Raw genomic sequence first — 22,294 nt, 5'->3', positions numbered from 1 at the left:
TATGTTTGGCAAGTATCAAATGTCTGAATTTCTTTTCCTGGGCATCAGGGAGTTGACAGGATTTATTTATAACGGGAGGTTCTAAAATTGGTCCCTTATCAACACAGAGAGTAGTAGCTTCCACAATAGGCTGCAAATTCATTTCCTTCTGTTAACACCACCAGAAGCAGAGCAGGCCCCAGAGGTCCGTGGAAAGCAATTTAATCATAAAACAGACTGGCCCCTGGGACGGGAGCAAATGGTAGATACGCCCGAGAGACAGACGGTCCCTGATCAGTGGGGCTGCACCTCCTGACCCAACAGAAGCCCCGACGCTCCACAGAGTTTTGGTGTTTTGGTTTTGTTTTGAAGAGGAAAAAGGTTAGAAGTATATCACCTGGGTATAACTTGAAAAATATTTCAAAAAAAAAAAATTTCCAAATGCCGAGATTTACTGATTAAAAGAGAAAAATGCCCTGTATTCTAGGCCCAGTGTTTACTTTGTGCTTATAACGCAGGCCTCATGAACAAAAAATAAAACCTACAGTGGGGCATCTGGGTGGCTCAGTTGGTTAAGCGTCCAGCTTTTGATTTCAGCTCCGATCGTGATCTCAGGGTCCTGGGATCGAGCCCCGTGTCAGGCTCCACGCTCAGCATGGATTCTCTCTCAGATAAATAAATTAAGTTAAACCTAAATGAGCACAGAGAATACAAAATAGGAAACAATCCACATGCCATGGACTAAAGATTGTGTTTGAGAGTAAAGTAAAGCTCTCACTGGTGAATCACTGGCCTCTGCTTCTGAAACCAATCATACATTATACGTTAACTAAATTTAAATAAAAGTTTCTAAAAAAAGCAAAAAAAAAAAAAAAAAAAGCAAAGGTCTCTTGCATGAAATTTCCTTTTTCAATAGAGCCATCTGATTCTCATATCCACTGCAAACAGCAAATTAATAAAACTATACTGGGCAGCCCCGGTGGCACAGCGGTTTAGCGCCGCCTTCAGCCCAGGGCCTGATCCTGGAGATCCTGGATCGAGTCCCACTTCGGGCTCCCTGCATGGTGCCTGCTTCTCCCTCTGCCTGTGTCTCTGCCTCTCTCTCTAGCTGTGTCTCTATGAATAAGTAAATTAAAAAAAAACTTTTAAAAAAAGATTAATAAAACTATACCCACAAATTACCCTAGCTATGCTTATAGCTTCATGAGTCATAATGTATGCAATTCATAAACTAAAAGCTTTCATGCATCACGTCAGCAGTGTATTGTGTTGTTAGTGAGGTGAAATCCTCTGGTAAATATATTTTTCAACGATAGCAATGGTTCAAAGGACATCATTAACACCCAGTTGACCAAGAGTCATTTGATAGTGGCAGTTTGTCTTCTCTAATTGTCTAGAAATTGGTGGCGGTGTGGCGGTGGTGATGTGTGCATGTGTGTAAAAGGATGCTTCTCAGGAAGGTCTTTTAAAAAAATATGCCAACATTAGGGTATAAATCCCTTTAATTATCTTGCATTCTTGTCAGTCGCTTTAAGTGAAAGGAGTGGAGCATAGACTCTGAGTGTTTGGGACCTACTGCCACCTACTGTCACGGTGCTTTCAATGCCCGCCAATTTGCCTCCTGTGCCTGCCCCAGCGCCCCATTTCTTTCTCCGCTTCAAAAAGCCAGCAGGCCTCGTAGGTTCAGGACTTTTGCACCTTTCCCTTTATCCACTGCCACCTACAACCTGGCATTCTTGCTCCGCCCGTGGGAGAGGAACCTGAAGGGCTTGAGTCGCCCTTATTCATTTGCTCACCATATACAATCTGTGGGCTTCAGTTTTCCCCTCTGTTAGACTGAAAAGACCCACTTCATTAGGGTTGTTTTTCTGATTAAATAAGTTATTATTTATTTATTTATTTATTTATTTATTTATTTATTTATTTATTCATGAGAGACAGAGAGAGAGGTGCAGAGACACAGGCAGAGGGAGAAGCAGGCTCCATGCAGGGAGCCTGACATGGGACTCGATCCCAGGTCTCCAAGATCAGGCCCTGGGCTGAAGGCGGCGCTAAACCGCTGAGCCACCGGGGCTGCCCTATTTATTTATTTTTAAAATATTTATTTATTTATTCATGAGAGACACAGCAGAGACAGAGGGAGAGGGAGAAGCAGGCTCCCTGTGGGAGAGCGCCATATGGGACTCCATCCTGGGACCCTGGGATCACGCCCTGAGCTGGAGGCAGTCGCTCAACCACTGACCCAGCCACTCAGGTGCCCCTATTTAAAATTCTTACAACGATACCTGCTCTGACGCATGGAAATACTGAGTAAATGTTAAGTATTATCACATTATGTTGAAAATAGACCATTTTACTTTCCCTTTTACAGTCAGAAGGCATAAGTTGGGGGGCCTGGGACAATTTGAGCTATTGTGTTGACAGGTCTGTTCTGGATAAAAAAGTTCTTTGAAAATATTTTCACCCAGTGTATCCTTTGTCTTCTCATTCTTTTAATAGTATATTAACTAAAAGAGTGAATTCCAAATTTTAATTAAGTTCAATTTATCAATTTTTTTATTTTATAGATCAGGCTTCTGGAGTCATGTCTAAGAGCCCTGTGCCTAACACCAGGTCATAAAGATTTTGTCCTATGTTTTCTTTCTTCTTCTTCGTCTTCTTCTTTTTTGTTAAGATTTTTGTTTATTTATTCATGAGAGACACACAGAGAGAGGCAGAGACATAGGCAGAGGGAGAAGCAGGCTCCATGCAGCGGGGAGCCCGACGTGGGACTCGATCCCAGGACCCCAGGATCACACCCTGAGCCAAAGGCAGACGCTCAACCATGAAGCTACCCAGGCGTCCCCGTCCTTGTTTTCTTCTAAAAATCATTTAGTTACATTTAGGTTTATGATCCATTTTGAATTAATTTTTGCAGAAAGTGTGAAATTAGTGTTTCCTAACATCCAAGTCATTTGTAAATGTTCATCATTTGTTAACATTGATCTGGAATGAGATTTTCTGTATTTCATTTTTTCAAAAAAAATTTTATTTTTTAGTATTCTCTATACTCAACATGGAGCTTGAACTCATAACCCAAGATCAAGAGTTGCATGCACCACTAACTAAGCCAGCCGGGAGTCCCCATACTTCACTTTCTGAAACGTCTTTGCACAAAGATAGACACTGTCAAGTGCTGATATCAATCCCCAAACATGATTTTGAGGGTATTCCTCCCTTGGACGGCATTTGTAGAATTCTTTTAGCTTCTCATCTTGTTATTTCCCTTTAGCATGTCCTTTGTTACACTTCAGTTAATCACCTGTAGTTAAGACAGTTAGAAGTTGGGGGCCCTGGGTGGCTCAGTAGTTGAGCATCTGCCTTTGGCTCACGGCGTGATCCCGGGGTCCTGGGATCGAGTCCCAGTACCGAGTCCTACATCAGGCTTCCTGCAGGGAGCCTGCTTTTCCCTCTGCCTCTCTCTCTGTGTTTCTCATGAATAAATAAATAAATGATATATTTTTTAAAAAAAGATTTTATTTATTTATTCATGAGAGGGAGGGAGAGAGAGAGAGAGGCAGAGACCTAGGCAGAGGGAGAAACAGGCTCCATGCAGAAAGCCTGACATGGGACTTGATCCTGGGTCTCCAGGATCAGGCCATGGGCTGAAAGTGGCGCTAAACCACTGAGCCACCTGGGCTGCCCAATAAAAAATATTTTAAAAAAACACAGAAGTTTGCGATCCCACAGTTAAATGGATTTTGAAATATGGACATCAAAAAAAAAAAAAAAAAGAAAGAAAGAAAGAAAGAAAAAAAGAAATACAGACGTCTCCTTTCCACTTTATTCGAGGTCTGAAGAACACTGCTGGAATTGTAGTTTGAGGTTGGAAAATAGATCTACTGCAAATTTGTGTGGGTACGGAGATTGCACTTCTTTTATGAACTTTTGGCAGCACAGCAGGTATCAGTGTGATGTTTCCTGCATTCAAATGTTAATCGTCAAAATGACATAAGTGCCATCTAAGTTTCAAACACAAGTGGTGCTTTGACTTGGAATTCTAAGTTTAATTTATTGACTTAAATTCATCAAGTCTGCAGTCAAAGCTATTCAATGTTCAGTAATGGTTGAGGGAGGTTTTTTTTTCATTCAGAAATTTGCAGCTTTGGCCCTGAATTCAGAAAGTCTCAATAAAACTTTATCACTAGTACACCGTCCAACTGCTGTGTGGTAAGACGAGTCAGGATATTTAGCTTCTCTTTCTGTCAAAAATTACATGGATGGTTAAGACCACAAGAATAAATGAAGGACGTCAGGTACCCTATTGGTTCAGTAATACACGATGGGTTCACATATTTTCTGATAAATTCCTGCTGATGAATAATCCAGTGAACAGGCTTTAAACACCTTATCATTTCGCAAACTGTAAATCTGCAAATATTCATTTGTTAACATTGATCTGGAACGAGATTTACAAATACAGTTTGTTCAATGAAGCCTGTTTCTGTTGCACACATAGTTTTCCACCACATCTTGTGGTTGTGGCACATCTTGGAAGATTCCACTTCAGGTTGTATTAATTTTTTCTCAACTTTGAAAATATTTTTGTGGGGCTCTTGAGTGGCTCAGTCAGTTAAGCATCTGCCTTCGGCTCAGGTCATGATCCTGGGAGTCCTGGGATCAAGCGCCTCATCAGGCTTCCTGCTCAGCGGGGGTGGGGGTGGGGTGGTGGTGTGTCTGCTCCCTCTGCCCCTCATCCCGCTCATGCTCTCTTTCTTGCTCTCTCAAATAAGTAAGATCTTTAACAAAAAATTTTTTGTTAATAGTTGCTCCACACTGACTACTCATAGAGTCTAATTCTTTAGTCATTTCTAGGGTGACAAACCATTCCAATTAGCCTGGGACCAGGGAGGTTCTTGCCACATGGGACCTCCAGTATTAAACCAGAAATGTTCTGGACAAACTGGGATGAATTGGTCACTCTAGTACTTCAAACTTGGCATTGACTTCTTGAATAATCAATTGAGCAGTTATCAGCAACATCGGTTAAGTCTTCAGGAGCTAAGGAAAATTTTATTCAAAATCATCTGCCTTACACCAATAAAAAATAAATAAAAATAAATAAATAAATAAAAATAAAAATCAAACATTGGCCACAAATTGAACACCAATAAAAAAATAAATTAAGGGCAGCCTGGGTGGCTCAGCAATTTAGCGCTGCCTTCAGCCCAGGGTGTGATCCTGGAGACCCGGGATCGAGTCCCACATCGGGCTCCCTGCGTGGAGCCTGCTTCTCCCTCTGCCTGTGTCTCTGCCTCTCTTTGTCTCTCTCTCTCTCTCTCTGTGTGTGTGTGTGTGTCTCTCCTAAATAAAATATTAAAAAATAAAAATAAAAAAAATAAATTAAAAAACAAAATCATCTGCTTTGTTTTTGACTACACGATGTTGCTCCTTTAACTCTTCACGCAACTATTCTCACTGAAAGGCCAATAATATGTATGTATTTAAGTAAACTCTATGTTCAACGTGGGGCTCGGACTTACAACGCCAAGATCAAGAGTTGCGTGTTCCATGGACTAAGCCAGCCAGGTGCCCCAAAAGGCCAATAGTTTTAAAAAGCTTATTTTGGGGACGCCTGAGTGGCTCAGCAGTTGAGCATCTGCCTTTGGCTCAGGGCGTGATCCTGGTCTGGGGATCGAGTCCTGCATCAGGCTCCCTGCAAGGAGCCTGCTTCTCCTCTGCCTGTGTCCCTGCTTCTGAGTGTCTCATGAATAAATAAAATCTTAAAAAAATAAATAAAAAGCTTATTTTAGGGTGCCTGGGTGGCTCAGTCGTTTGAGTATCTGACTCTAGATTTTGGCTCAGGCCATGATCTCAGGGTTGTGAGATTGAGCCTGTCGAGTTTCATGCTGAGTGTGGATCCTGCTTAAGATCATCTCTCGCCCTCTACCTCTGCTACCCCCACATCTTGCTCACACACTCTAAAAATAAAAAGTCTATTTTATCTGGACACATTTCCTCAGCTGCTGCAAACAGAATTTAATTACCTCATCATTGGTAAAGGGCTTTCCTTGCTTGGGTAACAAATAAGTCACTTGGGAACTTTAGTTATTATCTCATTCTTATTTTTTTGGACAAGAAATTACATCCTGAGATACTCCATCCAAAATATTCTGACACTTTCGGCTGTTGCTGTCCTGTGAGTTGAGGATGTTATAATGAATGCTTAATCTGCTAATGTCAACACACACTATATTCTTTAAAATAGTTTATTTAAAAATCTGATGTGTCAACTCAGTGTTTTCCACCAACTCAGGGAGCAGAGACCTTCACAGGCTTCACAATCTTCTGTTGAGGTGCTGCCTTCGTAGGAGCCTCCGCAGCACCACCGCCGTCTTTTTAGATGCCTGCTTAGCTTCTTTTTGCTTCCTTGGCAGTCCTGATGGCTGCTTCTCCTTGAGCCTTCCTAACTTCAGATTTCAGATTCCTCCTGTGATGGTCCTCTGGAATTTGCACAGCGGTTCTTTTCTTTTGAATTTCTTCAGACTGTCCTTTTTTGTGTTTTCTTCTGTAGAGGGCAGCCTAGTTTATCTGCTGGTGATTCCTCTTGGAAAGCAATACCAACTCATATTTTGCATTAAGAACTCGGAAAGCCTCCCCCTTGGTCCTGGCACAGTGCCTCCCACATCCGGGGTGTATCTTGTACTCACTAAAACTGCATAGCTTGACTTTTGTGGCTGCGGCAGCTGGGAAGAAGGAAAGATGTAGAGAAAAGGGCACAGCTGGAGCATCACTGCAAAACACAGTGCTGTGCTAATTTGATAACAATATAATCTGGGGGATCCCTGGGTGGCTCAGCGGTTTAGTGCCTGCCTTCGGCCCAGGACATGATCCTGGAGACTCAGGATCAAGTCCCGCATCGGGCTCCCTGCATGGAGCCTGCTTCTCCCTCTGCCTGTGTCTTTGCCTCTCTCTGTGTCTCTCATGAATAAATAAATCTTTAAAAAAAACCCACCATAATCTGCACTCCACTGTGATCCTCAGTATGACATCTGAAGTCCACTTTTGGATATGAACTGCTAATAAAAATACATAAAAATTTGTGGCACCCCCGAAACATATAGCACTCAAAAGTACTTCGATCTGGGACTGCATCACTACAATTCGTGGTGCAGTCCTGGGCAGTGCTAAATAGAGGACCACATAGGGTCTCTATTGTGCTGAACTCCTGTAGCACAAAACCGGCCATATACAACATATAAATGTGACTGTGTTCCAATAAACCTTTATTTAGGAACACTAAGCTTTGCATTTCATGTAATTTTCATTTGCTCTGAACTTTGATTTTTTTCCCTTGAAAACGTAAAATCACAACAGCCAGGGCCAGAGGTGGTCCACAGAATGGCCCATGACATAGTTCGGTTTGGGCTGCAGGATTATTTCTGCCTACTAAAGTGAAAAAAAAATTATGTACAATATACACACACTTCTGGACTAAAGGATAGTAGCCACCTGCATCACAGTCACAGCATGGGGACAGCTTCCCTGAGTCAGTTCTGGAACAAGAGCCTTTGTGGCAGGACACTGAGAATTTGGAATTCCCATCAACATAGTCAATCTGAATTTCCAGTTCATGCCATTCATCAGCAGGGTTCCAGTTTCCAGTCACAGTGACCAGTCGCCTTGGACATGGTTGCACTATATTCCAAATACTCCTGGCAACAGAAAACCTCATTTCACACTGGTTTGCTCATTTGCCGCTCTATCTATGGCAGATATACAGCCTGAAATGATCTGACTCTAGTTGAGCCTTCTGTGATCAATTCCTTTTTTCCTTTAGCTCTTTGCTGATTATATACAATAGCAACACATACTTTTGCTTCCATATACTCAAATGTTTATCTTCTCATTTAAAAAAAATCAATTTTTACAGTCACAGTCCTAATAGATTATACTTTTGAATTGTACTTTTTATTATTTTTTAAAGATTTTACTCTTGAGAGACATACGAAGAGAGGGGGAGAGACACACACAGGCAGAGAGAGAAGCAGGTGCCCAGCAGGGAGCCTGATGTGGGACACGATCCCAGGACCAAGATCACGCTCTGAGCCAGAGGCATGCCCAACTGATGAGCCACCTAGGCATCCCTGTACCCTCTTTTTACCTTATTTGCTCCATATTACAAAATTTTATATTTTACTGGCAGAGACTTTTCACTCAATTCATCTGATTTTCACTAGAAAATCTGAAAATAATCACACCACCTTGATGAATTTTCTTAAAGATCCTAATCTAGTCCATAGAAGATTCTCTTTATAAAAATCACAGAATTTCAGCTCTTCTTACAAATAACCATGGCCATGACACGCTAAAGACGGAATCAGCCTCCCTCCCAACTCCAAGTTTAATTTACACATTAAGTGATGACAAATGTACCATGCCTAAGTGAGGTGGATGGGTAGCTGGCTGGGAAGAGGGAAATACTCATCTTGCTATATAAACATGTGAGTGTGAGCGCATGTGCCCTTTGGGGAGATAAATGTGAGGCTGCAATGACATGCTTCCCTGGTGCTTTACCAGAAGGGGAAACCAGAGGGACATCCAGATCCACAATGTTGAGAAATGGTTCAAAAAGGGGAAGTTGTTATTCATTCAACAAATACATACTGGACATATTCTATGTCAGGTATCATTCCAGAGGTAAAATCTGCTCTTCATATATACTTGAAATAAGTTCTCATTTGCATTTTATATCAGAGCGCCTAGCCTAGTACCTAATTATTAAAGATTTAACAAATACCCGAAAGAAAAAAATGTTTAGTGGCAATGGGCATTTTAAATAAATCTAGATTAGCGGAACAGAAACACATTTTAAGGATATTTAAAATACTTGAGAAAGCAAAAACCTATACTCCAAGACACTCAAGTCCTTAAAATGGAGTATTACTGAGCCATAAAAAAGAACAAAATCTTTTGCCATTTGCAACACGGATGGAACTAGAGTATTATGCTAAGCAAAGTCAGTCAGAGAAAGACAAATATCACACAATTTCACTAATATGTGGAATTTAAGAAACAAAAGAGCAAAAAAAAAAAAAAAAAACAACGGGGGCAAACCAAGAAATAGACTCTTAACAATAGGGAATCAACCAATGATTATTGGAGGGGAAGGGGGGGGGGATGGAGGGATGGGAGAAACAGGTGATAAGGATTAAGCAGTGCACTTGCTGTGATGAACACCCAGGTAATGTACAGAAGTGCAGAATCACTATATTGTACACCTGAAACTATATATAACACTGTATGTGAACTACACTGGAATTTAAAACTTAAAAAACAAAAAGATACTCGACTTCCACCTGCATACAAATTGTAGAAAAAGTTTATTTTCTGGTCACTGATTCTTCAAATACAATTCCGTATCTATGATACAGGCACAAAAATATCGTTATTAAATCTTGCTATCCCACCAAAAATAAACGTGGTAAAAGTGATCATATACATATACTTGGACTGCCCTCTCACTCTCCAGGTATTAGAACTTCAATTCCAACCATACAACACTGAACTGCCCTTATGGTTTAAAGGTGCACGCCTAACAGAGAACCATGTGGTCAAACAAGATTTTATTTTATTTGATGGTAACAACAAAAACTGCAGTAAAATGATGACTTTTCTATTCAGGCAAGTTAACTAAAGATAGCTGAAATCTGCAAAGAAATCTAGAGACCAGGACAAAGAGGCAGCATGAGCCCAGCTACTGTAAACTATGCATCTGTGCATTTCAGCAACGGCAGGTAAGCCAGCTGACCGCTTTCCGTACGGACTTGAACTGACAGTTTTTCCTCCAAGAATCTTGTCAATGGTTGCATTCCACTGCTAGTTAAATACAAAGAATCAGCCCTCACAATAAAATCACATCTTCCAGAAGAAATATACATTTAGAATCACTGATTGCTTTTTCTTTGTCTTTTTTTCCTTGAACGTGTAGGTGTTTGAGTCTCTTGTGTTTCTTCTTTTACACCAGGTACGGGCTGTTTAAAAACTATTTCATTATCTTCATCATCAACATTTATTTTAGCTGCTTCAGATTTTCGTTTCTCCAAAAATGCTGGTGTACAAACTGGCGTGGAGCCCTGGATTCAACGAGTAACAAGTGAGAATACAGAAACATAGGAAGGTATTAGGAATGAGTTTAACCTTCCCACCCCCCTTATCACCTGCCCTATACTTTAGGAAGTTAGTATGGAAGTTTACAATGAACTAGAATATAACATGCCCCATTATAGGGTATTAGGTTAAAAACTGTCTTACATTTATAAAGACAGCGGCCTCATTTCCCCCTACTGACATAGTTACTTTGCTAAAATTAGTTACAATGCAGTAAATTCACAATAACTTTTGCTAACCTCACTATATTTGCTAAGTCATCAGTAAGGACTTACCAAAACAAACACAAGGTTAAACCTGATATTTTAATAACGTGAAAGCAGCACAAACTTGCTTTTCCTTTTTTTTTTTTTTTTTTAATACGGGTACCTGGGTGGCTCACTTAGTTAAGTCCCTGCCTTTAGCTCAGGTTATGACCCTGGGGCTCTGTGATGGAGCCCCACTTGGGGCTCCCCGCTTGGTGGCGGCAGGGGTGGGGTGGGGTGTGTGCTGTCCAATGTTTGTGTTCACTCTCTGTCTCTCATATCTGTGTCTCCCTCTTTTATTCTTTTTTCTTTCTTTTTTTTTTTTAAAGAGGTGCATCCTAAGTATCTAGGGTTGAAAAGTTAGCACAAGACCGCAGATGTGGGTCTCAGGTTAGGAGTGACAATCAAATCCACAACATACTGTGGCTCACTCAGCACCTCATTTATTTTTTACCTTTTATTTTATTTTTTTTATTTTTTAAAGATTTATTTATAATAGACAGAGAGAGAGAGAGAGAGAGAGAGAGAGGGGCAGAGACACACAGGCAGAGGGAGAAGCAGGCTCCATGCCGGGACTCGATCCCGGGACTCCAGGATCGTGCCCTGGGCCAAAGGCAGGCGCCAAACCCCTGAGCCACCCAGGGATCCCGTTTCTTTTTTTTAAATGAACTTTTTTTTTTTTAAAGATTATTTATTCATTCATTTATTCACAGAGAGACAGAGACAGAGACAGAGAGAGAGAGAGAGAGAGGCGCTGAGACACAGGCAGGGGGAGAAGCAGGCATCATACAGAGAGCCTGATGTGGGACTCGATCCAGGGTCTCCAGGATCATGCCCTGGGCTGCAGGCGGCGCTAAACCGCTGCACCACCGGGGCTGCCCTGTGTCTCCCTCTTTTAAGCAAATAAAATCTTAGAAGAATTATTTACTAATTTATTTTAAAAGTAATCTCTAGGGACGCCTGGGTGGCTCTGCAGTTGAGCATCTGCCTTTGGCTTGGGTCGGGATCAAGTCCTGCATCGGGCTTCCTGCATGAAGCCTGCTTCTCCTTCTGCCTGTGTCTCTGCCTCTCTCTGTGTCTCATGAATAAATAAATAAAATCTAAAAAAAAAAAAAAAAGGAATCTGTATACCCAACATGGGGCCTGAACTTATGACTCTGAGATTAAGAGTCCCACATTCTACCAACTGAGCCAGCCAGGTGCCCCAGCTTTTCCTCTTTCAAATCATTTCTGTAATACCTCATTTCCCAGCATACTATAGACTGTTTTACCTGGCTATCCACGGTCTTCTCAGGAGTGGTAGTAGTACGTGAACTCTTCTTCTTCTTCTTCTTCTTTTTCGGCAAGACCTTCAATAAATTTTAAGAGAGAAACTTCATCAATCTGCCTATTTATCAGCAATAAATAAATCTTGAATCTATTTTCCCATTTATCTTTCCCTAATATCTGGCATGTAGGGGATGCCTGGGTGGCTCAGCAGTTAGGCGTCTGTCTTTGGTCCAGGATGTGATCCTGGAGTCCCAGGATTGGGTCCCATGTCGGGCTCCTTCCATGGAGCCTGTTTCTTTCTCTGCCTGTGTCTCTGCCCCCCTCTGTCTCTCTCATGAATAAACAAAACCTTAAAACAAACAAACAAAAAAAAAAAACCCCTACACCTGTATCCCAATGTTTATAGCAACAACATCCACAATAGCCAAAGTGTGGAAGGAGCCTCGGTGTCCATCGGAAAGATGAATGGATAAAGAATGGTCTATATATACAATGGAATATTAGTCATTAGAAACGAATACCCATCGTTTGCTTCAATGTGGATGGAACTGGAGGGTATTATGCTGAGTGAAGTAAGTCAATCGGAGAAGGACAAACATTATACGGTTTCATTCATATGGGGAATATAAAAAGTAGTGAAAGGGATTAAAGGGGAAAGGAAAGAAAATGAGTGGGAAAAATCACAGAATGACAAAACATGAGAGACTCCTAACTCTGGGAAATGAACAAGGAATAGTGGAAGGGGAGGTGGGCGGGGGGATGGGGTGACTGGGTGATGGGCACTGAGGGGGGCACCTGACAGGATGAGCACTGGGTGATACACTGTATGTTGGCAAATTGAACTCTAATAAAAAAACATACAAAAATAAATCTGGCATGTAGTATGATAATTAAAATTTTACCTGGCTATCTGTAGGCTTCTCAAGACCAGTGTCTGAAGCATTTTTTTCCTTTTTATGTAAAATCTAAACAAAGAAATGAACTGGTAGTCTCACATATTTATATTTTTAAATTACCATTAGATCCTTACACGTTATCAGTAAATCTTCTCCAAATAACACAGCATTTTAACTTAAAAAGCAAAACCACAACCTTAAGGGCAAAACTGTAAGAGGGGCCTAACTAAGGAATGGGCTCAGGCTATGAAGGCTGAATGGGGCCCAAATTCAGAATTAGATAATGAAGCAGGGCTGCTTCCACACAAAGCAGCAAATGGGCAAGCATAGAGGCATTTCTGGCATGCCTGTTTTCCAGCTTCATTGTCCCAGTTCCCACGTGGTTCCCATGGGTCCCTGGAACAGTGACACATGCTCTTTTCACACGTACAGATTTGAGCAAAAAACCAACTACTAGGAACTGGGCCCAGGGAGGGTAGCTAAATTTCCAGTTGCTAGATAAGGTTAAAAGATCTAATAAACTCAGAAATAGATGCCATCTCCCACCAACTAAGTAGTTTTTTGGAAATAAGCTGAGAGGTATAGAAGACTCAAAATCAATCTCAAGACTTAGTCAAGGAAGAAAAAAGGCCTTCACCTATATTGTCCACACCTTAATGACCTATACTCTTGCTTTGCAGTAAAAACCACACAGCTCTCCTCCACTAATGACGAGGAGGAAAGACTCCACAAGGTCTCCTTATTCAACAAGCAAGGAACTAAGAACTGGATAAAACTCTGTGCTAACTCATTTTCATGCAAGTCGTCTTGTTATATATTTCAAATCATGAGAATTTTGCAAATGAGCTAACCCCTTTCAATGGTTTCCTTTTCTGCATAATGGAGTTAACAGGATCTTGTTCTAACAAATTTTTATTTATTCATTTGAAAGAGCTTGAGTAGGGAGAGGGGAGGAGAGGAAGAGAGCAGACTCCCCACTGGGCAGGGAGTTTGCTTCTCCATCTCCCTCCTGCCCTCCCAACTTGTGCTCTCTCAAAGAAGATCTTTAGGGAAAAAAAAGAACCCATAATGTAATGTTTCAAAATTAAGGCAAAGCCTAGCATGGGATAAACACCGGGCTAGACAATTTATGCATAAAACCATAAATATGTTACAACTAATGAGGCACAAAACCCACCCCCAAGAAAAAAATACAAAAACATTTCGTGAAGGAATATTTACCAGTGAAGGAAAATCATAATCAATTCCCTTTTTAGCTAATTTCTTCCTGAGTAATTTTTCCTTCTTTTTAAAACGTTCTTCCATCTGTAGCTTTTGAAGAAGTGTCCGATTTTGATTATACCGTTTCACTGCTGGATATGATGGCTTTTTAAATGGAATATACCACTCTCTAAAAAGTTCTTCATGTACTTTTTCAGGCGGTATAAAATGACCTATAGTTCAAAGAAAGAAAAAATTTTCAACCAACTGGAAGATTTTAAGGTTTTCACCACTGTCATTCCCCTCATATCATAATCAAGAGGACATGTCTCCCATTTACAGGGAAAAGACTGAAACAACAAAATGGGAATCTAAAAGAAAGGCTTACAGCCAACAATTATCATTAAGTATCTATTTATTAAATGCCAAGAACTGTTCCAGGAGCTAGAAACAGGTTAGCGAACAAGATGAGTCCTATAAAAGAAATGTCTTGGTGGCGGCAAGTCTCTGGGATTCCTGAAGCTACCAGGATCTCAGGCTGTGTGACCTGCTGTAGCAGAAGGAATTACTTCCCAGCTAATCTCCTCTGCATACCTCTCTAGAACTAAGCCAGCTTACTGCTTATCTCCAGCTCTCTTCTTAGTGGCACTTTTAAGCTATGGAAGCTTAAACCAACTACTAGGAACTGGGCCCATATGCAAGGCAGGCCAAAACCCTTGGCATCAACCCTCAAACAATGACGGATGGGGAGTTGGTAGGTAAATTCCCTATTTCCCTTACCTGTCAATTCGGAATAATTCTGTCTCCCGTGTTACCTGGCAGGATGGAGCCCAGCTGCCTAAGAAGTAATGTGCTTGCTAATCCACCCTCAATGCTTCTGTCTCACTTCTCTACTCCCTATCAGTATTTTCCTGGGCTCACCTCAAAAATATGTCACTTCTGTTAAAAAAAAAAAAAAAAAAAAAAGAAAAAAGAAAAAGACAATGTGGCTAACCTCCTATCAGAGTTCAGGATCTTTTCTGTGGTTTTTCAAAGTCAGAAACAGCACAGCACCGATCCTACCCATGTGGACCCTTGACACATTTTAGGTCACCTATTTAGTCCATTTCCTCTTGGGAAGAGCCATGCTTTCTATGTGTGAAATGAACCCATGACCTCAATGAGGCTACTGGGATTCTCTGTCACAGCAACAGGAACCGAGAGAGAGATGATACTTGGGCAGCTCGTCAGCTACATGAACTGACGTGTGTGGCTTGGGCACGTGGTATGGTCAAACACTCCACAAATGGCACAGAGAAGGCAAACTTAACTGCCTCCAGAGGCACCCAATTGCAGATAGGGATGCTTTGGGAATGCAAAGTGAGCAGCTCCACTTTCTGCAGGATAGACTAATTTGGTGTTGTTTCTCTACTCCTTATGGCTTCGCCTGTGGAAGAGCTGCAGCCAATATCATTTAGATGGATTCTCAAATGTGATTTCTTGCTTTTAATGTTATCCTTTTTTTTTAAAAAAAATTTTACTTATTTGAGAGAGAGATGAGTGTGCATGCACGCATGGGAACATGGACGGAGGTGAGGAGTATAGACAGAAGCAGACTCCCCACTGAGCGGGGAGCCAGATGTGGGGCTTGATCTCAGGACCCTGGGATCATGACCTGAGCTAAAGGCAGATGCTTAACTGACTGAGCCACCCAGGTGCCCCATCTTTATAATGTTATCTTATCTAGAACCTGTTAATGGCTTCCCACTACCCCCAGGATATATTCTAAACTTCCAGATTTTTAAGGCCTTTAATAACCTGACCTCTTGCTATTCTCCTCACATTCCTTCACAACCAAATAAGTACTGTTAGTTACCTCCCGCTATGCATATCCTATCTCACCAAGCCAGGGATGGTAATTCCCTTCCCCCGGCTCATTCCTATCTCATCTTCAGATTTCAACTTAAATGTTGCTTCTTTAAGGAAGCCTTCCATATCCCATTAGTGATGAGTTGGCTGCTCTTCCAATGTAGTACCTTGTCCCAATTCCATCTTAGAATAAAAACAGCTCTTACTCTAGAAGATTTTAAAATTCTAACTAGAATCTGTCTAGAAAATGCACTCGTATCTTTGCACTTAAATACTTAGGAGAATCATCCCAGAGATGAAGTGGGACAGCCAAGCAGGTAAGCAATCTGTCATTCACAGCACAGCCATGAACCAGCAGCAGGCGTCCACTTAGTCCCATGGTAAGAGAAGAGCACTTACACTGTAAAAGCCTTTCACCAAAAAGGTAGTTGTTCATTGTGTCAGCAACTATCTTGGCAACATCTTCAGATGCGAACTCCACAAAGGCATAGCCTTTACTATTTCCAGTCTGCAATGGAAAACCCACCACAAACAGTTGATTAAATTTTAACAGATCATCAAAGTTCTAAAATGCCATTAATTTAGCCCTATTGTCTATTAACAGTACACCTTTAATTCTAACTTCAATGCACAGTGCAGGGACTGTAACAGGAATAGGTAAGATCTGGCATCCACCTGGGTGGCGCAGCGGTTTGGCGCCTGCCTTTGGCCCAGGGCGCGATCCTGGAGACCCGGGATCGAATCCCACATCGGGCCCCCTGTGCATGGAGCCTGCTTCTCCCTCTGCCTATGTCTCTGCCTCTCTCTATTTCTTTCTCTGTGACTATCATAAATAAATAAAAATTAAAAAAAAAAAAAAAAAAAAAAAGATCTGGCATCCATGGCTGGCTGAATCAGAAAAGCATACAACTCTTGATCTCAGGGTTGTGAGTCTGAGCCCCACACCGGGTGTAGAGATTACATAAAAATAAAATATATTTGAAAATAAAATACATTAAAAAAAAAAAGAAAGAAAAACAAAAGGATCCAAAATGTCTGAACATGCTGTTGAAGTATCCCTGGAATTTTGATTACATGATTAATACATTACTACTGCAGCTGGAATTTACTACACAAGGAAATCTGGTAGAGCCCACAGTCCTTTATACATTACCAATTTCATTGAAAGCCACCTTATTCATGTATTAACAATGCCCAGCAGATAGTGCAATGCTTTGCAAAGAATGCAGGTAGTCCTAGTCTCACTTTATACATAAGAACTGGTAGTAGAACAACTCTCCTCCTTTACAGTTCCAATTATTAGTAACAAAAGCAGTACTGCACAATTTTGCATTAAACATATCTTTGGATATGGATCAAAACTGGTGATGCAATTATGGAAATAGGAAAGCACTCAATGACCAGGAGGCACATTTCTAGCACTAGTGGTGCCATGAACTAGCACATTGTTTAGCTATCTGCAAAAAGAGGATTTTGGCAAAAATTTTTATGTCCCCAAATCCTTTAAAATTCCATCTTTAATAGGGAGGGGAAAATGGTGGAGTTGAAGAGACAGGCTGTGAAATCCAATTACTGTATCACATGATATAAACCTTCTGAAAAGAGATGTGAAAATACGTATCAAGTGACTAAAACAAAGAAAACAAAACAAAACCCAAAAAAGCCAGGGGCTCCTGGCTGGCTCAGTTGATAGCGCATATGACTCTTGATCTTAGGGTTGTAAGCTTGAGCCCCATGTTGGATTTAGAGATTACAATAAATAATAAATAAAAATGAAGAGCCAAACACTTTTAAGTATTTTACCTAGTAATCCCAGAACGTTGAAGTATTGAGCAAACAGTCAAAATTGGGGTGAGTCAGGAAGGTGGCAACTTTATCATGCAACAATGCTGGAAATGGTAAATTTTAGTGCATCTCTTTAAGAAGCAAACTTCCTATAAGACAACTGACCCGAAATCTTCAAAAAAGCCAGTATCAAGAAAAGAAAGAACAAGCAAAAAAGGGCAAGAGGATTGTTCTAGATATGCTGGAGAGCTAGAACCAAATACAATACATGAACCTTAATTGGATTCCAGAATGGGTAGGGAAAAAAAAATAGCTAAAGACATTTTGGGACTACTGGGGATGTATGCAGATGGGAGAAGTACATTATACACTATTATATACTGTGGTTATGGAGAAAAATGTCTTATTCTTAAATTTACAATGAAGTGTTAAAGTATTACGACTATCACTTTCTTCAAAAGCCTCAGCAAGGGCAGCCTTGGTGGCTCAGTAGTTTAGTGCCGCCTTTGGTCCAGGGTGTGATCCTGGAAACCTGGGATCGAGTCCTAGGTTGGGCTTGCTGCATGGAGCCTGCTTCTCACTCTGCCTGTGTCTCTGGCCTCTCTCTCTCTCTCATGAATAAATAAATAAAACCTTAAAAAACAAAAAACAAAAAACAGAAGCCTCAGCAAAACAAAAAAATATATTCTTGAGGACAAAGATGAAACTAGATGTTAACAGGTGAATCCAGGCAATAGGATGTTCATCACACTATTCTATCTGCCCTAAATATTTTCAAAACATTAAACTGGGGAAAACAATAACTATATTGCAAACTAGGAAAACATTTACAAAATATTTTTAAAATTTATTTTTAATTAAAAATTTTTAAAGAGGGATCCCTGGGTGGCGCAGCGGTTTAGCGCCTGCCTTTGGCCCAGGGCGGGATCCCGGAGACCCGGGATCGAATCCCGCATCGGGCTCCCGGTGCATGGAGCCTGCTTCTCCCTTTGCCTCTCTCTCTCTCTCTCTCTCTCATGAATAAATAAATAAAATCTTTAAAAAAAAAATTTTTAAAGATTTCGTTTATTCATTCATGAAAGACATACAGGGAGCCCGATGCGGAACTTCTCCGAACTCCGGGATCACATCCCAAGCCGAAGGCAAATGCCCAATCACTGAGCCACCCAGGAATCTCTCATTACAAAATAATGTCCCAGAAAATGGAGAAAAAAGTTCTCAGGAAAGACAAGAAGAAAGGGCAAAACAAACAAATAGGCAATTCACAGAAGATCGCGTTCTAATGGCCAACACACACATAATGTGATACTAAATGTCACAGAATAAGGTAGGTACAAAAACCACAACGATTCTATACTCAGTGGCTCTGAGAATCTTCCTAAAGCAGTTTTCAAACCCAAAACGCAACCTTTTAGAAAGCAACAAAACTGGGATGCCTGGGTGGCTCAGCAGTTTAGTGCCTGCCTTAGGTGTGATTCCTGGAGTCCTGGAATCGAGTCCCACGTTGGGCTCACTGCATGGAGTCTGCTTCTCCCTCTGTCTATGTCTCTGCCTCTCTCTCTGTATCTCATGAATAAATAAATAAAATCTTAAGAAGCATCAAAATCAATTTAGTAAGACAGAAGAAGAAGAAAAAAACCTGAAAAGTACTGCCTTATATGATTTATTTCAATTATGTTTACACACATGTATGTGTGTGTAGGCTTGTACTATAAAACTTATTTCTTATAATGGGTCCAAAATCTGAAAAATACTGTTTTAGAAAAATACGCCTATACCAGCATAAAGAATATTCCTAGCAGTTTCACCTGCAACAGAAAAATTGTAAAAAAACAAACAAAAAACCAAAACCAAAACCCTAACATTCAATAAAAAGGGGGATACTTTAATATATTCAAGCAAAAGAGATCCCTGGGTGGCTCAGCAGTTTAGCCCTTGCCTTTGGCCCAGGGCCTGATCCTGGAGTCCCATGATTGAGTCCCACATCAGGCTCCCTGCATGGAGCCTGCTACTCCCGGTCTGTGTCTCTCATGAATAAATAAAATCTTAAAAAAAAAAAAAAAATATATATATTCAAGCAAAAGAACACAGCGATAACAAATGTACTCGAATTATGCAAACACAGTCCAGAATATTGTTAATGAAAAAATCGAGGGATCCCTGGGTGGCGCAGTGGTTTGGCGCCTGCCTTTGGCCCAGGGCGCGATCCTGGACACCCGGGATCGAATCCCACGTCGGGCTCCCGGTGCATGGAGCCTGCTTCTCCCTCTGCCTGTGTCTCTGCCTCTCTCTCTCTCTGTGTGACTATCATAAATTAAAAAAAAAAAAAAAAAAAAAAAAAATCGAGTTAAAGAATGATAAAATATAGACTTAAATATACAATATATATTCTTTCATGAATGTGAAGTAAGAAAAAAAACAGTAACAAAAATCACTGGATTCATGAATTCTCTGGACATGGGGAAAAAGAGGATTGGGGAAGGGTACAAAAGTGACTTCAATCCTACTTACGAAACAAGTATGAAATCAAGTTGACATTTTATAAAAATGGTGGATTACCGAATAGCCATTAAATACTCCAGCGTACTTATGTTTAAAATACCTCACCCACATGTTATGCAATCATTATAAATAGGCAAATGTAAAAACAAGGGGGAGGAACACAGACAAAATCTTATTTTGCTTAGGATAAGAGATACTAGGGCATTTTAAATTTAAGTTACTCATTATCATTATTTTTTAAGATTTTAATTATTTATTTGAGAGAGGGTGAGAGCACAAGCAGAGGGTGAGGGGGAGGGGGAGAGAGAGAGAGAGGGAGAAGCAGGCTCCCTGTTAAGCAGGGAGCCTGACTCTGGCCAATCTCAGGACTCTGGGATCATGACCCTAGCTGAAGGCAGACGCCTGACTGAGCCACCTGCCCCTTAAAATCACAACATATTATCTGTGATTTTATGACAACTAACAGATGATGGATGTGTACCCTACCCTTCAGATACCAAATCAAATACAAAATTTAACTTTGAGGGGCAGCCCCAGGGGCGCAGCGGTGTAGTGCTGCCTGCAGCCTGGGGCATGATCCTGGAGATCCCGGATCGAGTCCCTCATTGGGCTCCCTGCATGGAGCCTGCTTCTCCTTCTGCCTGTGTCTCTGCCTCTCTCTCTCTGTGTACCTCTATGAATAAATTAAAAAAGAATTAACTTTGATAAAATTTGGAAAAACAGCATAAAGAAAAAAAAGCTTCCAAGAGTGAGAGGTCTATGATTACAAAACAGGATGCGAGCAAGGAAGAGAATAAAGTGGCCACTCCTCTACTTCAGTAACAAACCTACAAGCTTTTTCTTTAGTAGGAGTTAGGTTCAGTGTAACAATAACATTTAGAAAAGGTTTACTGTTTAAGGTTTTGTTCTAAGAAATCTGCATTTGTTACCTTTGTTTATTCCTTTCACCTAGGAGGTGGATGGTATTTTATTCATATTTTACAGAATAGAAAACTGAAACATAAAAAAAAAAAAAAAAAAAAAAGAAAAGAAAACTGAAACATGGGAAAATTACATAATTTGTCCAGGACCACACAATTAGTGATCTGTACAGCCAGGGCTCAAACCTAGGTGGTCTGGCTTCGATGTCCTTATTCTTAAGAACTCACTATACTACAAGATGTTCATACCTGCCCTTCAAACTGAAGCTTGTGTGCACCCGGCTTAGTAGCCACAGAATAAGGATGATTCATTTATTAGGGTTATCAATTTAATTTGAGAATTTGGTGCAATTTTAAAAGGAAAAGAAACATTAACAGTAATATGGATTTTGCTCTTTTCATTTTCAGGTTCTAAATCTTACGTGAAAAAAAAAAATAAATCTTACGTGTCCCACTCCCCCTTTTTTTTAAAGGTTTTATTTATTCATTCATGAGAGAGAGAGAGAGAGGCAGAGACACAGGCAGAGGGAGAAGCAGGCTCCATGCACCGGGAGCCCGACGTGGGATTCGATCCCGGGTCTCCAGGATCGCGCCCCGGGCCAAAGGCAGGCGCTAAACCGCTGCGCCCCCGGGCTGCCCCCTACCTCCCTTTCTGAAATAAGCTGTGCTCAACGATGATATAGGACCACCCTCCGTAAATGGTAAACACTTACATACTCGTAAGAAATAAGACAATCTAATTCGATCTTACCCTTTTACTTCTGGACAGCCTGAATCTTGTAACAGTGCCAAACTGGGAGAAATAGGCCCGGATCTGGGTTTCATAAAGTGCTGGAGGTAAGTGGCCCACGTAGATCACGCCGGGGGTCAGTTTTTCTTTCTCCTTTTGCTGGGGACACACAGACCAGACAAACGCAACTTTTTAAAAGTCACCTTGCGACACGATGTGCAAAACCCCTACTTCTCAGTGCAAAATCCTGCCCGCACCTCCGCGTGCACAGGAGTCCGATGTCGGCGTCGGCGTGCCGCGGGCGGGCTCTGTGCGGGCCGGGCCGCCGCCCCCGCCGCCCCCCGCACCGCCCCCCGGGCCCTAGCGTCCAGGGCCGCCGCTCCGGACTTTCCTAGGCGCGTACTTTATGCTCAAGGACAAGGCAGGTGCGACTTGCCGCCACGGCCCCGTCAGTCCGGGGAACTCGGCCAACCCCGCCTCCGGAGGTCTCAACCCCGCAGCCGGGCCGGGCCGGGCCGCCTCCGCTCCGGAACCCCCCGGCCGGCGGTCGGCTCCCGGGGCACGGCGGCCTCCCAGCTCGGGGGCTGCTCACCTGGGCCGCTCGCCGGCAGGCCTGCGTCACCTCCTTCCGAAACTTGGCCTCCTCCTGCGGGTTCAGCGACAGGAACGGCTTGGCAGGGCCGGCAAGCGCCGCCATGGCGACCGGCCACCCGGCCCGAGCGCTCCACGCGGCGCCGCCGGAACCCGCCGCCCTCGGCGCCTCCGAGGCGG

At 41.8% G+C, this 22,294-nt stretch overlaps 1 protein-coding gene and 1 pseudogene across 1 annotated transcript; both read right to left on the bottom strand.

Moving 5' to 3' along the window:
* Positions 1–6,252: 6,252 nt before the first annotated feature.
* On the bottom strand, positions 6,253–9,185 carry LOC119877268 (annotated as a pseudogene).
* A 139-nt stretch (positions 9,186–9,324) lies between these two features.
* NIFK (nucleolar protein interacting with the FHA domain of MKI67) lies at positions 9,325–22,290 on the bottom strand. The gene is made up of 7 exons (XM_038564897.1): positions 22,116–22,290; positions 21,545–21,682; positions 15,986–16,094; positions 13,760–13,971; positions 12,545–12,607; positions 11,645–11,722; positions 9,325–10,094 (listed from the first exon to the last, which is right to left on the bottom strand). The coding sequence occupies exons 1-7, from the start codon at positions 22,218–22,220 to the stop codon at positions 9,906–9,908; spliced, it is 894 nt and encodes a 297-aa protein (XP_038420825.1). The 5' UTR covers positions 22,221–22,290; the 3' UTR covers positions 9,325–9,905.
* Positions 22,291–22,294: the final 4 nt, after the last annotated feature.

The sequence above is a fragment of the Canis lupus genome, chromosome 19 (assembly GCF_011100685.1).
Source record: "Canis lupus familiaris isolate Mischka breed German Shepherd chromosome 19, alternate assembly UU_Cfam_GSD_1.0, whole genome shotgun sequence".
NCBI lineage: Eukaryota > Metazoa > Chordata > Mammalia > Carnivora > Canidae > Canis > Canis lupus.
Note: the sequence above shows the minus strand (reverse complement) of the source record. Positions and strands in the feature narration are given on the sequence as shown.

Coding starts and splice junctions, on each gene's coding strand:
- NIFK (XM_038564897.1), bottom strand. CDS start 22,220: ATGGCGGCGCTTGCCGGCCCTGCCAAGCCGTTCCTGTCGCTGAACCCG. Junction 21,683..22,115: donor CCTGCCGGCGAGCGGCCCAG/GTGAGCAGCCCC, acceptor GTGTGTCCCCAG/CAAAAGGAGAAAGAAAAACT. Junction 10,095..11,644: donor AGAAGACCGTGGATAGCCAG/GTAAAACAGTCT, acceptor CGTTGAATCCAG/GGCTCCACGCCAGTTTGTAC.